This window comes from Biomphalaria glabrata, chromosome 16 (assembly GCF_947242115.1).
Source record: "Biomphalaria glabrata chromosome 16, xgBioGlab47.1, whole genome shotgun sequence".
Taxonomy (NCBI): Eukaryota; Metazoa; Mollusca; class Gastropoda; family Planorbidae; genus Biomphalaria; species Biomphalaria glabrata.
This window is the reverse complement of record NC_074726.1, coordinates 23817327-23836026: the sequence shown is the minus strand read 5'-3', so window position 1 is coordinate 23836026 and position 18700 is coordinate 23817327. Positions and strand designations below refer to the sequence as shown.

The window sequence follows — 18700 nt, the reverse complement described above, 5'->3', positions numbered from 1 at the left end:
TTTATTTTCTATATTGTGCTTCACCTTCGAACGAGTGTCTTCTCGCTCCAATTAGTAGAAATTTTCCCCCATATTGTATATAATTTAAATATAATATAGTCAAGTAGTGTACATTATATTTACCATGGAAACTAGGCTAACAATTACTGCCCAGTTTATAAGTGATGGTCGTTCTCTGGGGTACGAAGGTGAAAGGTTAGAGAGGTATGTGGCAGAGCAGAAAGAAGACAATGAAAAAGCCAAGAAAGAGGAGTTTGAACGAGAAAAAGCTAGATTTGAGAGAGAGGGAAGATTGAAAGCAGAGGAGAAAGAAGAGGCAAAGGCGGAGGAGGCGGCCAGATTTGAACGCGAGAAGGAGCAGTTTGAACGTGAGCAGAAGGCCAAGCGTGAGGAGCACGAGAGGTGGAAAGAACGAGATGCCAGGGAGGCACTCAAGAGGAAGAGAAGATGGACCTGGAAAGAATGAAGGCAAAGTCAGCAGCAGCTCCTGGTGGGACGGCTACACGGGTAGATGTGCGGCCTAGAAATGTTTTAGATAAACTTGACAAGAGCTTCCAGGGAATGAAGGAAGACGATGACCTGATGGCATATTTAACACACTTTGAGACCGTCGCGACAAGATGCAAGATCGATAGAAAGGAATGGCCATTGCTCTTGTCCTATAAACTAACTACCTTTATAACAAACTGTATGCTGCGGGACAGTCTGTTTTTGAATGAAAATTATGAGGAAGTGAGGGCTGTATTACTGCGACATGCGGATATAAACGCGGAAACGTGCCGCAAGATGTTCCACCGGGTAAAACCACGACAGAACGATTTTAGGGTTTTTGTCACCGAGCTGCGAAACGCGTTGGACAATTGGCAAGACCGTGGAAGAAGTAAAAGAGCTGCTGGTAAAAGATAAGATACTTGAGAATGTGTCTGGAGATGTGTACAAGCAACTGATAAGTAAGAGAGGCACGGTTGATGATATGATTGATGTTATTATAAGGTTTTTAGGTCGCTAGTGTGGGTTTGTCGCTTGTTAAGTAGGACAGTATGTATGTTGCGGCAGCGTGTGATGAGCATGGGATGAATAAAAATCTAGTTGCTGAAAGAAACGTGGTCATTTGCATTAATTGTAATAGAAGTGGCCACAGATCGGCAGAATGTCCTCAGCGTTTTTCCGTGATTATTTCTGTTCCTGATGTTGATGATAGACCTAGGACATCATCTGCCACGTTCGCTAATGGCAAAGACCCAGTAGAAATGTTTCAATAGGGCGTTATCAGAGACGGTTTGATGGTAGTGGTCGTAGAATCCTTGGTAACAGTTTTTTGAGACAAAGTTATGTTACAAGGGAGCGTACACCTAATTACAGGAGCAGTAGAACTGGGGCACCAAAATAGAACCAGTTTCACAAATAGAGATCAAGGTCCACCAGTAAGGTATAGATGACTGAGTGGTCCTCGAAATGTTCAAAATTGTGGAAATTGTACTTTAGGGAAAGGGGATGAGTATTTTTCCCCATGTAAGAGAGAAACTTTTTCATATGTTGATAAAACATTACGTGATGAGTCTGTGGGTAAGCTGAAGTTTGAAAAGGGAAGAGTTAATGAGATAAGTGTGTCTGTTCTGAAAGATTCTGGTTCGAGTGTTATAGGAATTACAAGTTCATTAGTTAGTGAGAAAGACATGATTCCTGGTACTTATAAATTAAAACTTGTCGATGGGACAGTCAGGGATTACCCATTGGCGTGTGTAAGTATTGAGTCGGATTACATTGTTAGGAAAAATGTGGTTGCTTGTTTTAAAGATCCTGTTGCAGATTTAATTCTTGGGAATGTTGATATTAATGTGAGTCGGGAGTTTGATTGCGCAGCAGTAACTAGGTCAACGAAAGATAGAGAAAATGATAGTGGCCCTGTAAATGAGTGTGGAATATTGCAAGATTGCCTTGATGTTTTAGGTACTAGTGATGATTTTTTATGTGAACAGTTGAGTGATCCGTCTTTGAAAGATCTATGGGAGCGACATGTGGACAGTTGTGTAGATAATAAAAAGAATGGAAGTGTGGAATATAAAGTGTTTGATAGACTATTGTACAAAGTTTGGTGAGAAAGAAAGACAGTTAGTTGTACCTTCAGCAAAGAGAGAAATTGTGTTGAAAACTGCTCATGAAAATATGTTAGCGGGGCACTTATCGTTAAGAAAGACTAAAAGTAAAATCTTTTTCACCAAGTGTTGTACAAATATGCAGATTGGCACTTACTACAATTTTGTTCATCACTTTTATCAATGCAATCTTGCACTCCATCACATATATGACTTTGAGGGATACAATTTCGACGATCACATTTCAATTGTGATTCAGGACAGCCTAAAAAATGTGTTTAAAATAAAAATATTTATAATTATTAAAATTAAGGTTTATCTTCAATAGTTGCTTAATTTGTTAATTTCTAACAAAATTACTTATCACTTAGTCACTTATTTATTGTGAGTATCAAGGTGCCTGTTGAATGTCAGGGGCCCGGGCAAACAAGCTAAGGCTTTAACACAACCCTGACAAAACCCTTTCTAGTGTTTTTTGGGTTTTAAACCCTTCTCGTCAATACAAAACTACAGAAAACTACCATCACCTAATTGCATGAGAGTAGTCAATGGTTACATCCCTTTCCCTCAAATTTACCCCGTTCCAATTAAAAGAAAAGCAAACCTATAGTCACTACATTACACTAGAAATGCTAAAATAAAAAGGTTTTAAGTTAATCCCATTTTATTTTACCCCAATAGAATGAAAAATAAATAGTCGCCAAACGCCATTATCGTTGCCAAGAGGGGCTTAGATGTAGAATCCGCCTTTTGGAAAAAAAAAAGCAAAGCTTTAGCCATTCCTTGAGCGTAGCCAAGAGAGGGTAAAACCTCCGCCAATAAAAAAAAACTAAAGGAAATTTTATCACATTTAGCAACACTGTGGTCCTACCTTGTGTAAACACATTTTAATGCATTGCATTCAATTCCGAAGAATTGAGATCAGAGAAGGACTAGAACAGACTTTCTTTGAAAAATGCAAACCCAGTTGCGACATGCATATTTTGCCTAAACTGATGTAGATAAAACCGTTGTGAGTCTCATTTTTAATATGGCTAGAAAGGAAGCTTTTTTAAAAAAAAAATAAAAAAAATAAAATGAATATAGTTCTACGGTTGTTTTTTTCTGAAATTTATTTTAAACAAACGTTCTCATATCGCAATGTATATATGTATATTTTCTTATCTTATAAAACACAACGTTACTTTAAAAAAGATGCTTACGTCCTACGTCTCATGCATCTATTCATGTATATTCATATTTTGCACACCTGTTTTTGTTCTAAATGTATTGATATACATATTTTTAAAATGTTATTACAATAGTACTGCAGGCGTACGCAATAATTTGCATTAAAAAAAACGAAAAAAAATGTTTCTATAATTGTTTTTGTTAAGAGTCATCCTTCTTTGCTTATAAGGAGATATTTACTTACACCCTAACTAAACTATTTAATTTTTTAAATTCAATTAAATCCTCCCGCGCCGTTCGGCACGTTGGGAGGCCAGCTGCTCCACAAAGATCTGTCACTGTCAAATGTCTGAATCCTCTTCCCACCTGGTGTCCAATACTCTGAGGTCCTCTTTGAAAGTGTGGCGCCTAGTTATACGAGGACGTCCCTGGATGCGCTTTCCTTTTATTGGCCTCCATGTCATCGCAACAATTCATTTTGTCGGAGAAACATGTCCCGCAAACCTCCTGCGATGCTTTGTCACAACCTCACTACGTGGTCGACCCCCCATTTTGACATAGGATCTCCTGGTTTGTACTAAAACTGTTACATATTATATTTTTACCATAAGGTACAGAATTAGTTCTACTTACTGCAGCTTGTTTCGTCACTTCTGTCATCACAATTATCTTCTCCATCACAATATTGATACTTTAGTATACATTGATTATTTTTACATTTCCAAGCAAATTCATTACAGTTACCTAAAAAAAATGAATGTTTATTACCAAGACTGATCCGCCCCTGCATACATCATATTCAGACCGTGTTCTTGTTTGGATTGAAACAAAAAGGAATATCGCAACGAAATAACAACAGACATAGCCCTTGATCTAGAACAGCGGTTCTCAACCTTTTAAGCTCGGCGACCCCTTTTTACACCCCCCACTCTGCCACGAACCCCCCCGACACACACATACAGCAGTAGGCAATAACAATCCATTTTTTCGATGGTCTTAAGCGACCCCTGGCAAATGGTCAATCGACCCCCAAAGGGGTCGCGACCCACAGGTTGAGAACCCTTGATCTAGAATAACATTAACCCAAGACTTGCATCTTAAAAATGTACGTGACGTTTACATACTATATGCATTCTCATAAACGAAAATAGATATTGAGACTAATTGACTACTGAAAAAAAAATCTTAATATAGGCATGTATTTCTAAAAGCCCTTAATCCCTCATCACTTAATCTCCCAATTGCCGTGGATGAAAAAAAAAATGAATATGTAACCTGTTATCACTTACTTTTGGTCTACGACAACTAAGAAATCGCAATTTTGACCCAATACTTTTTAAATGAGAGGCGCTGTGGCTGAGCGGTACAGCGCTTGGCTTCGAACCGGGGACCGGGGTTCGTATCCTGGTGAAGACTGGGATTTTTAATTTCGGGATCTTCGGGCGCCTCTGAGTCCACTCAGCTCTAATGGGTATCTGACATTAGTTAGGGAAAAGTAAAGGCGGTTGGTCGTTGTGCTGGCCACATGACACCCTTGTTAACCCACAGAAACAAATTACCTTTACATCATCTGCCCTATAGACCACAAGGTCTGAAAGGGGAACTTTACTTTTTTCTTATATTTTTAAATGACCAGGCTGCCTGGTCATGGGGTATGCTTGCTGGACTCGATGGTCCTGGGTTCATACCCTGCCTACTGCCATCCTCCGTCGTTTTACGGGGGGGTTTTGACCAGGAAGTAAATCATCTTCGACTCTGAAGGAACACCCAAAACGGATAAAACAGTTTTACATTTTACACATTGCAAAATATTACATTATACTTCTGTTTTTTAAGTACTTTACTTTTTTTATTTATAATGTCCTCGTAAAAAAATAAGGGAAAGCTCAATCGGTACAGCCCCTGACTTATAATGTGAGGGTCAATCAAGCGTTTTTTTTTTTGGGCACAATTTAATTTTAATAATTTGATCTCCATAAACGTTACAAAAAAATGTAGAACAGTTTGATACAGCTAGGATGATTTTCAAAGTTAACGAACAGATTGATGGTATTTGAAAACACCAGAAAGCCTTGTTAATATTTCAATAAAAAGCTATAAAGTCGATGAATTTTATAAAGATTATTTAGCCTAGGAACAAATCAACGGGCGTAACTGGTGGGTAGTGCTAGTGAGATAGAACTCAGAGGAGTGATTTCAAACATTTAAAATTATGTTGCTATTCACTTAAAAATAAAAAAATATCCTATACTTTAATTCTCCAATGCTATATAATGTCACTTTGTAATTTAAAAAAAAGGGGGGGGGGGGGGAGCTAACTTCGAAAATATCCCTGTTCCATCGTTTGGCGTTTTCGTACATGTGTCTACAACAGAGAACAATAGCCATGATGTCTACAGCCGGAAATAGGACAACCAAATGAACAATAAACAATTTCTGGGGTAGCATTTTAAAATTACTTGTCGTGAAAAAGCATGAAATATGTTTTCATTGTTTTTGACGATGTCAAACCTTTTGAACTACTGAATACATATTATTTTTGCTTTGATTTTCCTTATTTTAGGTGATATTTTAATGTTAAACCATCACATGCCCCAGCGCAGCCAAAGGGGTTTTAAGTTAAAATCCCCTTCAGAGGGTTTTGAGGTTAAACCCCCACCCCCCCCCATTCTATAAAACAAAAAATAATACAAAAGAGTCATCAAATTCCATGGGCGTAGCCAAGGGGGATTTTGAGTTTAAACCCCATCCGAATTTTTTAAAATGATAAAACCCCCTCTTCAATATAAGACAACAGTCACCAGATACTATGAGTGTTTAAAACTTCCCTCCAGATGGCTTTAAGTTACCCCCCCCCCCCCATAAGGTTTAAAAATACCCCCCTCCAGATGGTTTTAAGTTTAAAACCCTCTTCAGCAGGGTTTGAAGCTAAAAACCAGTTCTTAAATATAAAATTAAAGCAAACTACACACACACAATTCTATGAGCGTAGCCAAGAGTTTAACGTCCCCCTCCCCCCGGGCTTTAAGTTAAAACCTCTTCAAGATGGTTTCGAGTTTAAAACCCCCCTTCAGATAGCTATGAGGTTAAAAAACCCATCTTCAATGTTGTTCTAAAGCAAACTACAGTCACCAATTGTAGCGTAGCTAAGGGGTGGAAGTAGAATGTAAAAGATATGGGGCATATGTAAGAGTGTAGTATTTTCAAACTTTGGATTAATAACTTGTGAAACATTAGTCGCTGTGCCTTTAAGGCTGGATTGTGTATTTTATTTTATATTAATAAATGTGCTTTTACACACTACTTTTATTTTCGTGGCAAAAAAATGTAAAGGGAACATTTTCCATGTTTGACCTAAATATAAATCGAATTCAGTAGATCATTAATACCCTAAATCAGGCCCTCAGGCCGCGAGTCATATCCGGCTAGTATTAAGTAAAACTTACTGCAATTCATTTCATCGCTTTTGTCTCTACAATGTACGTCCCCATCACATCTAAATATGTTTTCAATACACGTTCCATCGTTACATCTCCAGCCTGATGATTTGCAGTTTGCTGTAAGATAGACAATGTAAAATATATACAAATAAAATATTTAAAAACAAGATTACAAAGGGAGTTTGTGTAGGAACACAAACTCAAAATCGGCCCCCGTAGTGGTCCTCCCAGGCAGGTAAAAAGGAAGGTTTCAATATTTTCAGAAATAATATCAGAATGAAATTCTATCAAAGGCAACTGACAGAAGAATGGAGAACGAAGGTTGACATATCTTGTGTGGTGCCCCAACGGTCCAGCAAACCAAGGGTTAGGTGAAAGTGAAGGAGAAATTCGAGCTGAACCTGGCCTAACTAATGTCATATTGGTCTAACTTCCCACAGGTTGTGACGTTGCAGGTCAGTGTTCAGACCTTCTATAATCATTGGTCTCGGTTGAACAGAGGTAGGCCTACGGCAAGAAATACGTATTTCTAAATAGATAATATCTTTTTTATACTTGAAATAGAGCGATCACTATGCTCATAATTACTAATGAATGTTAGATAAACATAATTTGTTACTCCACCACATTCCCCACTCCCCGAGGGAAAATCCTGGTCAAGCGAATGTATAAATCTACTAGACTTGATAATATTGGCCTTAAGATCTAGACTTAGAATGTTACTGAAATTCCTAAACATTTATTTATTTAACTCTTGAATAAATAGGGCCAACATGCGGAAATACCCGAAGATGTATACTCTGTTCCAGATAAATATTTTCTAGCCAAATTTAAATTGTTCATTTTGTATACTTTTAAAAAATCGTTACAGTAAAAAAGTTTTCCCAGTGTGATCAACGAACTAGTATTTTTTTTCCCAACGATATAGATCAACTGTCAAACTTCTAGGAAATTTGTTAGAGCCGTTTCCGAGAAACGCGTTCACCCACCCTTTATCGACCCAAAAGGTTTTACTCTGAAAGTGATTGGAACAGAGGTATTGTAATAAAATGCAACTTACTACAGTTCCTTTCATCTGACTTGTCCAAACAATCATTGATTCCATCACATTGATTGTTTTCATGCACACAGATATTATCCCCACACTTCCAGTAAAAATCTGGGCAACCTGTTAGAAATGAATATTTGTTTTTTTTACAATGCCGCTATTGAAGTCATATATTCGGAATGGGCAAAACGTTCTGGGCAAAGTATAATACCTAAAACCTTGACAGTTCTTGATAACAGTTTCGTTAATGTTTCTCGAAATCGTTATTTTTCATGATAATAAACATTACCAATCATGATATTTCAATCGCATGCTTTCCTGTCCAATCCCTATTTCCGGCATATAAGACTCAAACTTCTTTAATCAAAAGAAGTAGCTTTATTTTATTAAGAACGTTGAGGGGAGATAATTCACACATTCCATTCATCGTTCTTCTTTATTCCTATTCACGTTTGTGCCTGACTACGGCTGGAGACACCGACTGGTTCCTATACTTCCTGTTAGCTTTCCTGTTGTTTAAGTTTTCCACTATGCATTACTGCAGGGGTTCTCAACTTGTGGGTCGCGACCCCCTTGGGGCTCCATTGACGATTTGCCAGGGGTCGCCAAAGACCATTGAAAAAATGGATTGTTATTGTCTATTCTTACTTTGCTTTGTGTGTGCGGGGGGGGGGGGGTCGCCGCTAAGTGGGGGATTGTAAAAAGGGGTCGCCTAGCATAAAAGGTTGATAACCGCTGCATTACTGTGTCTGGACCCATCCTTAACTCTGTTGCTGGAGAAAGAAAGATCATTCGAAGTCAATTCTCAGCCCCCCGCAATCTGCCTCTTCATCGTCGATTTCGCCCCGCCACCGCTGCGTCGTTCACACTTCGAGGACGTCCAACAGCCATTCTAATCTCAGCAGGAGCTGGCAACTCCCGACGCTGATACACTTACGAAGAAGAACAGTCTACAACACCAAGGCAGAGGGATAAGCTACTGAGAGGACAACGATCAAACGTAGTAACATTAAAGCTAAGTCTTATAAACATGGGGGCGATCATATTTGTACCATCAGCAGTCGATATGATGATTTAAGTAAATCACTTATCAGTATTCGTAGTCAGATTACTTTAGGATTTTATTATTATTATTCTCCCCACCACTGTAGAGGAGTCTTATATGCTATAATATGCTCAAGGTGTCAGATGGTTTATATTGGGAACACAGGCAGAGCCTTAAAAACACGACTCCAAGAACACCTTAGAGACATTCGTAATTTTGCAACTAAGCCCGTCTCTATCCATTTTAATAACACACATCATAGAGGTACCACTGACCTCCTCATCACTGCTATACAACAATGCAACGACAAAAACACCCGTCTGCAGATCGAAAACAAACTTATTTACATGTCAGGTACCCTCCAACTTAACGGGATTAAAAACCAGCACACTTTTATTTAATATGCGATGGTCACTAACACTAACCCCCTTTTCCCATTCATCTTTGCCTAACATCTCCGCCCCCTTCCGATTTCCCGCGCTTTTACGTAGCTCATTTCTTTTCTGCCTCGATAGAGAACAACATCGGACAGATAAGTTAACTTAAGACTATTTTGTGTTAATTGTTTATTTTTTGTTTGTTTTGTAGCTGATGAAGGCCTCGTGTCCCAAGCGTCCTTTCTTTAATTTGGTCCGGCAGGGTTACATATATGTATGTTTTTCGTATTTCCTATACAGTCGTTTATCCATGCAGCAGTAAATTTTTTTTTTGAGTTTTTGAACACTGTTAACCCATTAGGCTGATTTTACCGATAGCTCCCGCAAATTACATTTAGCAAATCACTAACACTCATGATTCTTGTCACAGGCTTTTAAAGATGTAGGACTTCAAGGGTTAACATACTTAGTGTATCGTACAACTAAAGTCACTTTACTTAACCACTGGCACCTATTGCATTTGAGTTGCTTCTTATCTAATCTTATCTTATATTATACAGACGTTACTTCAAAAAAGAAGATGATTACGTCCTACGCGTCATGCATTTAGTCATGCATATAAACCAATGACTTAAATTCTGCCAAGTCACTGGTTTTCCTGGCTGGCTCAGGCAGCCAATTCCATGCTCTAATAGCACTAGGGAAGAAGGAGCATTTACACAAATTTGTCATAGCATCTTGAACGAGAAATGTGCCTTCATCTTTGTGTCTTTCTGAGTATTTTATTAAATTTTGTTTTTGTATTTGAAGATTATGGTTCAGTGTTTTATGTATAGTTGCTACTTTGAAGTCGAACTTTTCATTAACACCACAACAGATGGTGATGGAGGCAGTAGGCCAGTGGGTGAAGTCACTGGTTTTCCTGGCTAGCTCAGGCAACCCATTCCATGCTCTAATAGCACTAAGGAAGAAGGAGTATTTGTACAAATTTGTCCTAGCATATGGGACGAGGAATGTGCCTTTATCTTTGTGTCTTTCAGAGTATTTTATTAAATTTTGTTTTTGTATTTGAAGATTATGGTTCAGTGTTTTATGTATGATTGCTACTTTACTTTTGAGCCTTCTGTCCTGAAGGCTTTCTAAATTTAGTGATTTTACTAAAGGTGTTACTCTAGTCAAATGTGAATATTCGTTTTTTATGAATCTCACTGCTCTATTTTGTGTCTGTTCCAGTTTCTTAATGTTTTCTTGAGTTGAGGGGTTCCAAACGGAGGATGCATATTCTATTATTGGCCTAACCAAGGTTAAATAACATTTTAGTTTTATGTTTTTATTTGATTTATAGAAATTTCTTTTAATAAATCCTAATGCTTTGTTTGATTTTTTTGTAGTTTCATCAATACGTGGATTCCATGACAGTTTTTCATTTATTATAACACCTAGGTATTTTGCGTTTTTAGTCTGTGTTACTGGTTTGCCATGAATAAGATAAGTGGAATTAATTTGTTTTAGTTTTTTTGTTACTCTTAACAACTGACATTTTTCTGGGTAGAAAGACATGCTCCAATTTGATTCCCATTTCTGTAATTCATTTAATTCTCTTTGTAAAATTTCTGTGTCTTGTGTTGTTTTTATTGTTCTATATATTATGCAATCGTCTGCGAATAATCTGGGTTTTGTTTCCTGAACTAATGCAATGTGGTAAATCGTTAATGAACATTAAAAATAGTAGTGGACCTAAGACTGTTCCTTGAGGTACGCCTGAGTTTACTCTTATTGGTGTTGCTTTACAATAAATGTTGATATAAGAATATAATTAATAGTAATAGTTGTTATTTTTAAAAAAGCATCCATTAAATTTGCCCCTGCAATTTGTAAAGCCGGCCCTGGTTATTTTACTTTAAATCGACAACCTATAAAAGGGACTTATTTAGTTTATACCACCACCTCAGTCAAGTACAAATTCTTTTCCTTGTTAAACCAAACAAAATAATTAACAAATAACAGACCCACAAATAATTGTTTTTTTTTTATTATTATTAATAATATAATGAAATAATCGTGCAAAATTTCAGCTTGATCCGAGATTGGGTGTCGAATAAATAACGTGTACATACTTTTTACCAGACAGACAGACAGACAGAGTGAGTTGGTATAAGTTTTTTTTTTATTGATTTAATTTTGTTTCGTTTATTACCTTTTTAATTTGTTGTCTTTAATTGTGTCAGTTTTGTTAGGCAACAAGAATCACTTATTCTCATGACTTGTCTAAAGCGATTCACAAATGGTGGCACCTTACCTTCTCCAAGCTTTCTTTTTTTCTATTATGACTTTCCCTTTAGGCCTATATAAGTTTTCAGTTAATCAGAGCTTTTACTTTGTGTACTATTGATACTAGCTAAAATAGGACTTCATTTAAATCAAAGACCGGGAACTTGTCACAGTGTTTTGACTTAATTAACCAAAATGGATTTCTAGAGATTTGGGATTTTCACATGTAAGATAATCCATAAGTCTTTGATATTGTTAAATAAGAATAAAGGTTTTACAGCTTATAAGTGATTTCAGGCACCATTGTTTTTTTTTTTTTTAAACAAAATGATAAACAATAAATTGTAACTTACTACAGTTCATTTCGTCTGAGCTGTCAAGACAATTAATGCTTCCATCACATCTTTGGGTTTGAAGTATACAAATATTATTTCCGCATTGAAACTGGTGAGCTAAACAACCTTTAATTAAGAAGAAGAAACAAAGTTTCAAAGTTGCCTTAAACTATACAGAGTAACTAGAGGCGCGGTGACTGAGAGGTAAAGCGCTTGGGGACCGGGGTTCGAATCCTGGTGAAGACTGGGATTTTTAATTTCGGGATCTTCGGGCGCCTCTGAGTCCACCCAGCTCTAATGTGTACACATCCGACATTAGTTAGGGAAAAGTAAAGGCGATTGGTCGTTGTGCTGGCCACATGACACCCTTGTTAACCGTAGGCCACAGAAACAGATGACCTTTACATCATCTGCCCTATAGACCTCAAGGTCTGAAATGGGAACTTTACTTTTTTTTTTCTTTTTTATACAGAGTATCTAGTTTCAATGTATTCTTTGTCTTGGAATATCAATAGGCAAAATCGTATGTTGAATCTTTGTGACATGATTCTTTAGAAAGGCCTATGTTATTTCATCTATATAGTTTAGCATGTGAGTAACCGATATATTTTAACTTTTGTTCACATGTCCTTTTTTTTTCTCATTGCCTTATCCTCCAACTAAATAGTTGCTTTGTCCAGATAAAGAAGACTAGCCAAAACGGGCTTTAAAAATCATTGGTTATATCGCCTGATAGGTTCTCATTCATAGCTTTGAATTGGACATCTTGTTAGGCTACCAGACATTCTCAAAAAAAAAAAGGATTATTGAAAAAGGTGTCTATGGAAAAATGCATCTAGCTATCAGCCTGTAAAACAAATTAAACAGCACACAAATGTAAACTAAATCATAATGAATAATAGCTTCTTATCCATAGTTTTGCAATGGACATCTTGTCAGGCTTCCAGACATTCACATAAAAAAAATTGATTACTGAAAAAGGTGTGAAAGGAAAATGCATCTTAGAAAAAAGAAATAAGACAGCACACACGTATAAACTAAATCATAATGGAGTCCATCTTAAATAATTATATACATAGCGATTTGTATTAAAAAGTTGACTTTAATAAAAAAAAATAAAAAAGATATGTCATATGACTCAGTCAGTTACTTAGGTCTGGATGAAATATAAACTCTGGCCACAGAAGAAACATGTCTTCCTTATAACAGAGGCTTAGCGATCATAACTGGCGCCCGTTGCGCGGAATTTAAATAGTTGCTGTCTAGGAAAGCGCTGTAAGCACCCACTGTGGGGTCCAAGAGGGCTTTAATGATATAATGAAAAAGACAAATGTACAATCATAATTATACCATAAATTTCCGAGTGTTTCTTTGCAAATATATTTATAATATATTTGGAATCCTAATTTACGCAATTAATGCTCATTAAATCTAATCCTTTTAGACTTTTGTTTTATCGGGAAAAAAAGGGTTTCATAAAGTTGGTGTATCTTGTTTGCTAGAATTTTTTTTCGAAGATATGAAAGCGGCTTTTTTTTTCTAATACTTTTTAGTTGTAGTTAGAAGAGCTCATAAAAAATAGAGTGAGACTGTTAGTACGCATTTCAAAATAAATGTTATAAAGAAAGTGGCTGGTCAATACTATTATACAGAAGACATCCGATATAACGTACCATCGTAGGATCATCTTCGTGATAAAAAGAGACGTCTTTTTTTATTATTGCATTTATATAGCGCTACTTTCATGCTTATAGCATGTTCAGAGCTCTTTTGGTCCAATCTCATTTGTGGACCAGTGGGGGGGGGGGGGGGGGAGGGGGTATCTAGGAGTTCGTTTTCCGTGCTGCCTTAATAAACACAACTCTGCCCGAGTCGGGTGTCGAACTCGAGCCCCCTTCTAGGTAGCCAAGCCAAGCCCAAGTTCAATCGCACTTGGCCTCTCGACAACGCTTCCCGTCTTCTCGCGGACTTTTTTTTTTGTTACGCAAGAGCAGTTAACATCACGAAATGTAGAAGTAACCAGAAATTCTACCGATCAGAATAAAGTCAAGAATAATCTCATGTTGTAACTTCTTCTTAAAATGTTTGGAGTCCATTTGTTTCAGGTGCCTCAGGAGGACACGTAACACATATTTTAAAAGTCAAACATGGATTTATATCTAGCCCCCTCCTAGGCCCCTGTTTGAGATGCGCTGCTGTAAATCACAGTATTAGATCGATGATAATGCTGCCCTAATGCCAGGGTATATACCTGGCGCTCAACAAAACCTTATGGACAAAGAAAAATTATTAAGCATAATTTGAAAATTTGTGTAAGCCAAGCAAGGTCAAATTGTTGTAACATGTTTCTACAATAATCGAAAACATATTGGTATCTCACATGAAGACTAATGGTCTACAGCACATTACTTCCCAACCCAGAAAAAGAAGAGGGTAGGAGAGATGGTCTACAACACATTATTTCCCAACCCAGAAAAAGAAGAGGGTAGGAGAGATGGTCTACAACACATTATTTCCCAATCCAGAAAAAGAAGAGGGTAGGAGAGATGGTCTACAACACATTATTTCCCAATCCAGAAAAAGAAGAGGGTAGGAGAGATGGTCTACAACACATTATTTCCCAATCCAGAAAAAGAAGAGGGTAGGAGAGATGGTCTACAACACATTATTTCCCAATCCAGAAAAAGAAGAGGGTAGGAGAGATGGTCTACAACACATTATTTCCCAATCCAGAAAAAGAAGAGGGTAGGAGAGATGGTCTACAACACATTATTTCCCAACCCAGAAAAAGAAGAGGGTAGGATTAAAACGATGCCACCTTGCTCCCTTCTCACTATGCAAATCTATCATAAATTATAAAAATAAATTAAACACATTTTTTTATTATAATAAATTTTTTGCTTTTTTTTTTCTTTTTGTTTCGAAATACGCACAGAAGGCTCAGAAGTAAACGGTTAAAGAATTACTTCCAATCATTTCTTTTGGATTGGTTCTTCAGACTACTGCAGAAACATGCATTGTGTTAGATAGCTAGTTGAGTTAGTTGGGTTGCACACTTTGTTAGACCGACAGTGAACGTACATTTATTAGTGACGACATAGACTTTGGGTTAGAGATTAGAATAGACTTTTAGAATTAATCAGTTACCGCTAGATTCTCAAGGGGATAACATCGTTCTATAGTGACAGACTAGACTGTGGCCCATTCTGTAATAAACGTTTGTTTGAAGTTCACCTTGAGTCAACTTGGTCATTGAGTCTGTGCTCCTGTTTAGTACCTTATCTATATTTGTAACGGTGTGCATGAAGAGCTCGCAGATTGAAAATACATCATACAAGGTACGCACGCACTTAGTCTACATAAGCATATTTAGAAATACTTCAGCTACATCTGACTACACATGCATCCGTTACAATTGGCATTTTGCTTGCTTTTCTTTTTTCTCACTGGAATATTGACTTGGATATTTTTTGTTGACTAAATACTTCTAAAATGTTTACAACTAAAAAAAGCTTTTTAAGGGAAACTTTTTAGAACAAAAATATATATTATATAGACCATGTTAAGTATCTCACAGGCTAAGACTTTCAAAAAGGTGTAGAGCTCACAGGTAATTAATTCTATAAATCTAAATCTTTAGATAGGAAAATAACATACCGCAATTTACTTCATCGCTTGCGTCACTGCAGTCAGTAAATGCATCACACCTGCCACCTGTTTGTATGCATGAGCCATCATTACATCTCCAGCCAGAAGCCGTGCAGTTAACTGGAATACGGACACTACATAGAACAACTTTACATCTTTTTTTATATACAGATACGAATTAGTTAAGCAACATTTTTACCATTACTAATTGGAGTAATCGAACTAAACTCCAAAATAGATTTCAGCAACCATAATTGTTTAAGTTGGATACAAGATACAAATAAAAGATAATTTACTGCAGTTCCTTTCATCTGAATTGTCACGACAATCACTATATCCATTACATCTTCGGCTTTCATCGACACAAACATTATCACCACATTTCCAGTGAAATGCTGGGCAAGCTGTTAAAGAAGTAAAAAAATCATTTTTAATTATTTCTTTTTAAAATCTCTATTGCCTTTTCTAAGCTACGTCTTTTTTTAAATATAATTTTTTAAAAATATAATTATCTTAAAATAAAATTTGTTCTACTTTGAACTATAGTCTTTGGTAATTCCTGAATGTTTTTTAGTAAAGACTAAAATAAATAGATAGACATTCAGGAACTATTTTGCGCACCATCCTATGAAGAAACTGTTAGAATTTATTTGTAACAATAAACATATTTATTTAATAATTATATAATTTATCAATGCACAATATCACTACGATATCTGTAACTAGATCTAGTAATCTTGTCTATACTATCTATCTTTCCGTGTTTCCAAGTCTCCATCTATAGTACCAAACTAGAATCTTCTATATTCTGAGCCAAGAATCTGTTTTGGAGTGAGAAGGAAATTTTTTTCTTAGTTAATTACATCAGCTTAATAAAGTTATTTTTTAAACAAGAGAGTACCTCCTTCAAAACAGCTTAATGAGCAATTATTTTGCTCTTAATAACTAATGACCATTAGATAAAAAATAGGAACATTTTTTTTGGGAAAAAGTATAACGTCCAACTAGAGTTTTCCCACCGTAGCCAAAGTGCAGGTAGTTCTTTTATCTTATCTTATCTTATATAATACAGACGTTACTTCAAAAAAGAAGATGATTACGTCCTACGCGTCATGCATTCAGTCATGCATATTGACCAATGACTTAAATTCTGCCAAGTCACTGGTTTTCCTGGCTAGCTCAGGCAACCCATTCCATGCTCTAATTGCACTAGGGAAGAAGGAGCACTTGTACAAATTTGTCCTAGCATATGGGACGAGGAATGTACCTTTATCTTTGTGTTTTTCTGAGTATTTACTTACGATGTAAATCAACTGTCGAATTTCTATGAAAATTCTTGGAGCTGTTTTCAAGATCCGTGTTCAGATTTTCCCCAGAAGTTTCCACGAAGATACAAATTCAGTAGAGGTATTGTAAAGCGATTTCAAGTACCCATATTTTCACTTAGAGAATAAAAAATAAAAGATAACTTACTACAATTCATTTCATCTGAGTTATCGCGACAATCGAAGTAACCATCACATCTAGAGCTTTCAAGAACGCATACATTATTCCAACATTGATAATGAAAGGCTGGGCAAGCTGTTAGAAAGAAAATAAAACAAGAAAAAAAACGTTAAAAAAAAACATTAAAAAAAGGCAATACCTCTATTTTACAACTTAAAATTTAAAAAAATGATTTAAAAAATGATTAAAAATCTTCTTAGCTCTAACTCGATATCGAGGTCATGATTTTGACACCGTCAGCGCCTTTTACGAACGATTCTACCCTATAGGACAGAGGGCACCTTACATCTATTTTAATATAATTATTATTAATTAAATATTTATTGTTACTTTCATCATATAGATATCTCGAACTAGATCTAGACATCTGATTTAGAATTATTAAGATCTAGATTATAGATCTACTTCTAGATCTAGAATCTAGATGTAATCTATATTAAATTTATGTAAAAATATAAGAAAAGCTCAGATAATGTATCATAAAACTACTTTAAATTTTTTAAACAACTTTGTTATCTGTACAATGCACCTGACTACGCTGGTTTTTTTTTATTCAAATTTATAGCCAAATTTAAATTTATTTCTTTTTTTACCTTGAAAAAGGATAACGGTCAAATTAGAGTTTTCTCCGTATTGCCAACGAGCTAGTCATTCTTTTCTCAGCGATATACATCATACATATAGCCTACATTTCTAGAAAAATTGTTTTAGCCGTTTTGAAGATCAGCGTTCGGGTTCCGTCTTTGAGCAGCATTGAAAGTCAGCTTAAGTTGAATTGATTTGAACAGATCTCTTTTTTTTTGACATCTTTTCAGTCTAGCCTTACTAGTGACAAACATCTTTCACATTAATTTACACCTGGACATTTAATTCCATTGAGAATTTCAATGTAGTGCTCTACTTGTCAACTTAGTGTCCAGAGTCTAGGGAAAGCGACAAGCCAAGACGTACTTTGACTTTTGCAGTTTACATCTTCTGTTAAGTTCTCCATATTATTTACAGAGGAAAGCGACAAGCCAAGACGTACTTTGACTTTTGCAGTTTACATCTTCTGTTAAGTTCTCCATATTATCAACTCTCTCTGTCTGGCTGTCTGGTCAAAAGTTTGTACACGTAATTTCTTCGACCAGCAATCTCGGATCAAGTTAAAATTTCGCACAACTATTTCTTTTACCTGACAAAACATGATCAATAAAAAAAAATAAATAACTAGTTAATTAACTCTTTCACTCCTAACTGGCGATACCAGCGTTGATTTGATCTCATTAAAAATTAAAATTATTTTTTGGTTTATAAACTTTGTTATATAAAAAGAGCGTCTGTCCAATGGCTGTGTGAAGCGTCTAGTGTGGTAGCTTAACTTGTTGCCACCGCTGGCTAGCATCTGTGAAAGGGGAGCAATTTTGTAAGTCTCTCTTGCCAGTACATAGCCTCTCCACAGCAAGTCCTATGCAGTACCTCCTCGTGGTGGCAGATGGAAACTGAGCTTGCGAAGCGTCAGGCTAAACTGCAAGGGTCTCGGAGGAGGTTTGGCCCCAAGATGTGAGGCAGGCATGGCCCGTCGGCGTGCGGACACGCCCTGTTGCCCACAAACCAAACCCCTAGCTATAGGTCAATAGCCGCACTGCCTTGTGTGTGTGTCCCTGTAAGGTCTAAGGCTAAGGGAGTAAACCCTAACAGAAAATCCGGTCCTGGAGCCCCGTAGGCGGGGGGACAGTAGTAAGACTACTGCTCTCTGGCAAACTCCTGCAGCCACCTGTCCCC

The 18700-nt window shown here is 36.6% G+C and overlaps 1 protein-coding gene across 1 annotated transcript in view; it reads right to left on the bottom strand.

Annotated features, from left to right (window-relative positions):
* Positions 1-18700, bottom strand: part of LOC106050814 (low-density lipoprotein receptor-related protein 2-like) — a 61360-nt gene that overhangs the window by 18027 nt on the left and 24633 nt on the right. The window contains exons 7-14 of the mRNA XM_056013564.1: positions 16904-17011; positions 15727-15834; positions 15440-15550; positions 11801-11908; positions 7767-7874; positions 6713-6823; positions 3900-4010; positions 2254-2361 (exon numbers count right to left, since the gene is read on the bottom strand). Coding sequence (XP_055869539.1) covers positions 2254-2361; positions 3900-4010; positions 6713-6823; positions 7767-7874; positions 11801-11908; positions 15440-15550; positions 15727-15834; positions 16904-17011 — 873 coding nt within the window. The remainder of the gene's footprint in view (positions 1-2253; positions 2362-3899; positions 4011-6712; positions 6824-7766; positions 7875-11800; positions 11909-15439; positions 15551-15726; positions 15835-16903; positions 17012-18700) is intronic.